General features: G+C 34.2%; 1 protein-coding gene across 1 annotated transcript; it reads right to left on the bottom strand.

Annotated features, from left to right (window-relative positions):
• Nucleotides 1-1,219: 1,219 nt before the first annotated feature.
• On the bottom strand, nt 1,220-1,845 carry LOC113752143 (two pore potassium channel a-like; the record flags this gene model as incomplete). The annotated part of the gene is given in 3 exon segments (XM_027296276.1): nt 1,220-1,370; nt 1,519-1,694; nt 1,696-1,845. Coding segments are annotated over 3 exon segments (477 nt in total), but the record flags the coding sequence as incomplete, so codon positions are not given.
• Between the last annotated feature and the right edge of the window lie 2,068 nt (nt 1,846-3,913).

Below are 3,913 nucleotides of genomic sequence, written 5' to 3'. Positions count from 1 at the left end.
TGTTCTCACTAAACGCGCTCCCGGAAATTAATTTTTGAAACAAGTCACTTTAAAAATATAATGAAGCTATATTTTCACGTAATTAGGTTCAATAGGTCTAGAAAATAATACTCGGAATAAATGAACAAGTAAATAATTAAATAAGCTCAAAATAGGGTTTTAATAGGAGTTTTACGAGTCCTCACATGAGTCGAGTATTAACTCCTCAAATCTCCAATAAATTTGTATCCATGCGTCTTTTGGAAAACTATCCACGCGTGAGTAGTATATGCTCACTTAGAACTTATTCACCTTTAATTCCCGATTAACTTTTCTTAATCTGCTATTGTCCGTTCTTAATTTCCCCAGGATAATCATACTCTCGAATATAATATCACCTTGAAACACTCGTGTTCATTATTTCTCACCTAAACAATCCTCCGAAAATTGAAGTTGTTAACGGGACGTTTTAAAAGCATAATGAAGACATTATTCCATACGAATGGATTTAAAATGGTCGTAATAAATTATTTGGGGAAACATGTGGATAAATACTTAATTAAACCATTAATATTCGATAAAAATAAGAAATTTTTCGGGTCCTCACAGCTAATACTTGCAATGCTTACACAAAATTTGCTCGAGTTCTCACAGTCGTCCCTTCCAATATGGGGATAGGTTTGTAGCATTCAAATGTGTCAGGAAAATTATGCTGTTATAGCGTCCCATCTGCCAACCAAAATCCCTTTTTTTGATAATCGAAAGTGTCAAGATAGCTGTAGTACCACATTAGGATATTGCCTTAGAAGCTAAGCTATGCTGACACTTTTAATTGCCAGGATTTTTTATTTTTTATTTTTATATAGAAGCAGCCTGCAGGTAATGCTCCCTACCGTACACTCCGTCAATCAGAAACCCAAAGGACTTGTAAAATTATCCCAAAGAGCAAAATGCATATAGTAATTTAAAAGCAAAAGTCAATGCTCAAATATAATTTGTTGAACTAAAAGTCATGAACAAGTACTAACATAGCAAATCCCTAACAAGTACTAAAAGATTCTCATGTGCACAAACTTGAAAGACTTTCTTTTGTACAAACTAAAAGATTCTCATCCCTAACAAGTTGAAAGAACTTGCAGTAGCTTCCAAGCTTCAGTCATAACCACAAAGTCCCCATCAATCTTCAGCTGGTTCCACCTGTGTACAAAGTTTGTGGGGATCATTAGATGACATCGCAGTTTTAAGATGATTGGGCAAGGGATATATCAGAGGTTGACAAAGTTCCAGACTGATCAACGTCAAGATATTCAAATTCTTTCAGCACAACTGAGATATCTTCTTGGCTGATCTTTCCCATCTCTTTGAGCTTGTCTATGACAAACTCAGCAGCACTATCATATAATCAAGAAAAGGGAATTAGTAATCGGAAAACAAAGCCCCTTAATATTTGGCAATAACTTAGTAAATGAGGAGCCCAGTGACAAAAGAACCAGCAAATAAGAGTTTGCAAAATCAATTCTAGGCAGCAGATATACTCACACAACTATACCATTATCATCAAGATTAGCAGCTTCAAGATCCATGTTAGTCACCGACTTAGTAAGGACCCATCTAACCAGTTCTTTCTGTCTCTTCTCAGTGTTCAGCTCAGCAATATGAAGGAAAAATTGAGCCAAACAAAGTGTACTCATCAAAATCCAAAAAATTGCCAAAATACACCCAACGTAAATTCAATGCTTTGACCAACAATACCTTTTGCTTCTCTACTAAGTAATCTGCTCCTTTGCTCAACATCATACCGACTAATGCCATCCCTGAGAATACAAAAACACAGGCTAGCGGTTTCATAGATACACTGTTAGGTACAAGTCACTACCTACAAAATACCACAATTTGTGTTAGTGCTTCCTATCGCACATGATGATTCTTCATGCAACGTAGTGGTGTTTTCTTGTTCATAATCTCCAACTGTATGCATGCACTAAAGAAATAGCAGCAGTGTATCTCAGGATTTGACATTTTATCGAAACAAGGAAAAATAGAGGGGACTTGACATTTTATCGAACAGGTTATGGGCAACAAATCCATAACAAAATAGTCACATGAATCAAGTAGACAACCGAGAGGAATAAAACTGAACAACAAGTGCATTCAGATCATAAACTATTACTACATCTATTTCAATCTCAAACAGACGGGACTAATCTCAAATGTAATCAATTTAGGGCAAACTTTGAAACTTAACCCTCATAATTCAACACAATATAGTACACAGCTTCAAGAATAGCTAATAATGTCCAATAAAATCAATACTTTAAAATCACTGCACCAGTGTCCAAGAACCATCGAAGAAGTGGATAAGTAGTGATATCTGCGCATTTAGTAATCCAGAAATACATACAAAATTTTTGAAGGCCGTCGTTAATCATAAATCTATGACAAATCTATGTGTATTGTGGCAAATTAATATCGACAATTATGAGTGAATCGATTGCACAGGATGAATATAAACAATAGATTGTTTGATATTGTATTCAAGGTCACGAAAATATGTCATACCAATTAACTGTCATCATTAGAGCCACATTTTAGGCACTGCACCATCAGATAAGGCAAATATTTCACATCAACCGGTGGCCAGTTCATTCCACGTCCATCAAGAAGGTGAACATGAATATTACAGACGAATGATAGCCACTGGTCCATCATTAATCACAAGTGAGAACTCTGAGGCCAGTCATATCTTCCAGACATTCTTGTTTGCAGCAAGATTTGCAGAGTGAAGAAGGCAGTTCGAGAATTTGAAGATATATACATGTTGCAGAGAAAGTGTTTCTTGTGAGAGAGATAAGCTGAAGCAAAACTTGACTTAATCTTTTGGCCGCCGCAATTTGAAAGTTTTGAGTATTTCATAGCAAATGAATCTTCTGCCAATTGAGTACGATGTCGTTTAGTGTATTTCTTTTTCTTTTTTTATTTGGGTGTATTTCACATTTTCTCAAGTGTCATGATAGGTAGTCTAAAGGCACATTATTATTCTTATATCAGATAAAATAAAAAAAAGAGTATATAATATTGAGTTAATAACAAGTGTCATGATAGAAGTGCTATAATGACACAAACCATCAAGTGTCCTTGTAGGTATGTCAGGAAAGGCCATTTTTGTTGTAGTGTTTGACAGTTTTAACACCTTTTGATATTTTGGCAATATTTTAAGTTACAAGTATCGGATTGAGGTGATTTTTAAGTCATTTGAAGCTAAGACAAAGTTCTACAATTTTTATGAGACATCAAAATCCAATTCATGATTTTTTTAGGTCAAAAAGTCAAAATACAGTTGGACAGATTTGTTGTCAAAAGTTGAAACAGGAAATTGACCAATTAAGGGTATTTTGGTCATTTCTCGTTATAGAGTTTCAAATTAGATGATTCTTGATGAATTGGAAAGACAACTCAAATAGCTACAATTTTCATGTTATATATAAAACTATAACTTGTTTTAGGTGTACCAAGTCACCTTAATTATTAATAGAACACGTATTTTTTAAAAAAATTTTAAACCAATGCAAAAGCTTTTGCCTAAAGAGACTCTTGATATTTTGAAAACCAAAAGTACTGAATTCGAGAGTTCAATTGCAAGGAAGGAAGGTCAAAGTGTCAACCTCGAGCACCTCCCTACACCCAAGTAAAACTTCGTTGTGAATTCAATTTCATTTTTATTTTTTAAGGCCAAAATTAAATTAATTTAACATAACTACATAGCACATAGAACAGCAAAAGTATATAAATAATAAAAAATGTGCTTAATTCCTAAATTTCGTCGGAGAAGCTAACGCTATCTCGTGCACGATCATGCTCCATAAAAATAAATCACAAACAAAACTCCCATTTCCCATTTTTGGACTCACATGAATTCTAAAGAAATTCAAAATAA

Source organism: Coffea eugenioides, chromosome 11 (genome assembly GCF_003713205.1).
Source record: "Coffea eugenioides isolate CCC68of chromosome 11, Ceug_1.0, whole genome shotgun sequence".
In the NCBI taxonomy this organism is placed as follows: Eukaryota; Viridiplantae; Streptophyta; class Magnoliopsida; order Gentianales; family Rubiaceae; genus Coffea; species Coffea eugenioides.
The sequence above is the reverse complement of the archived record's forward strand: the minus strand, read 5'-3'. Positions and strand labels throughout refer to the sequence as shown.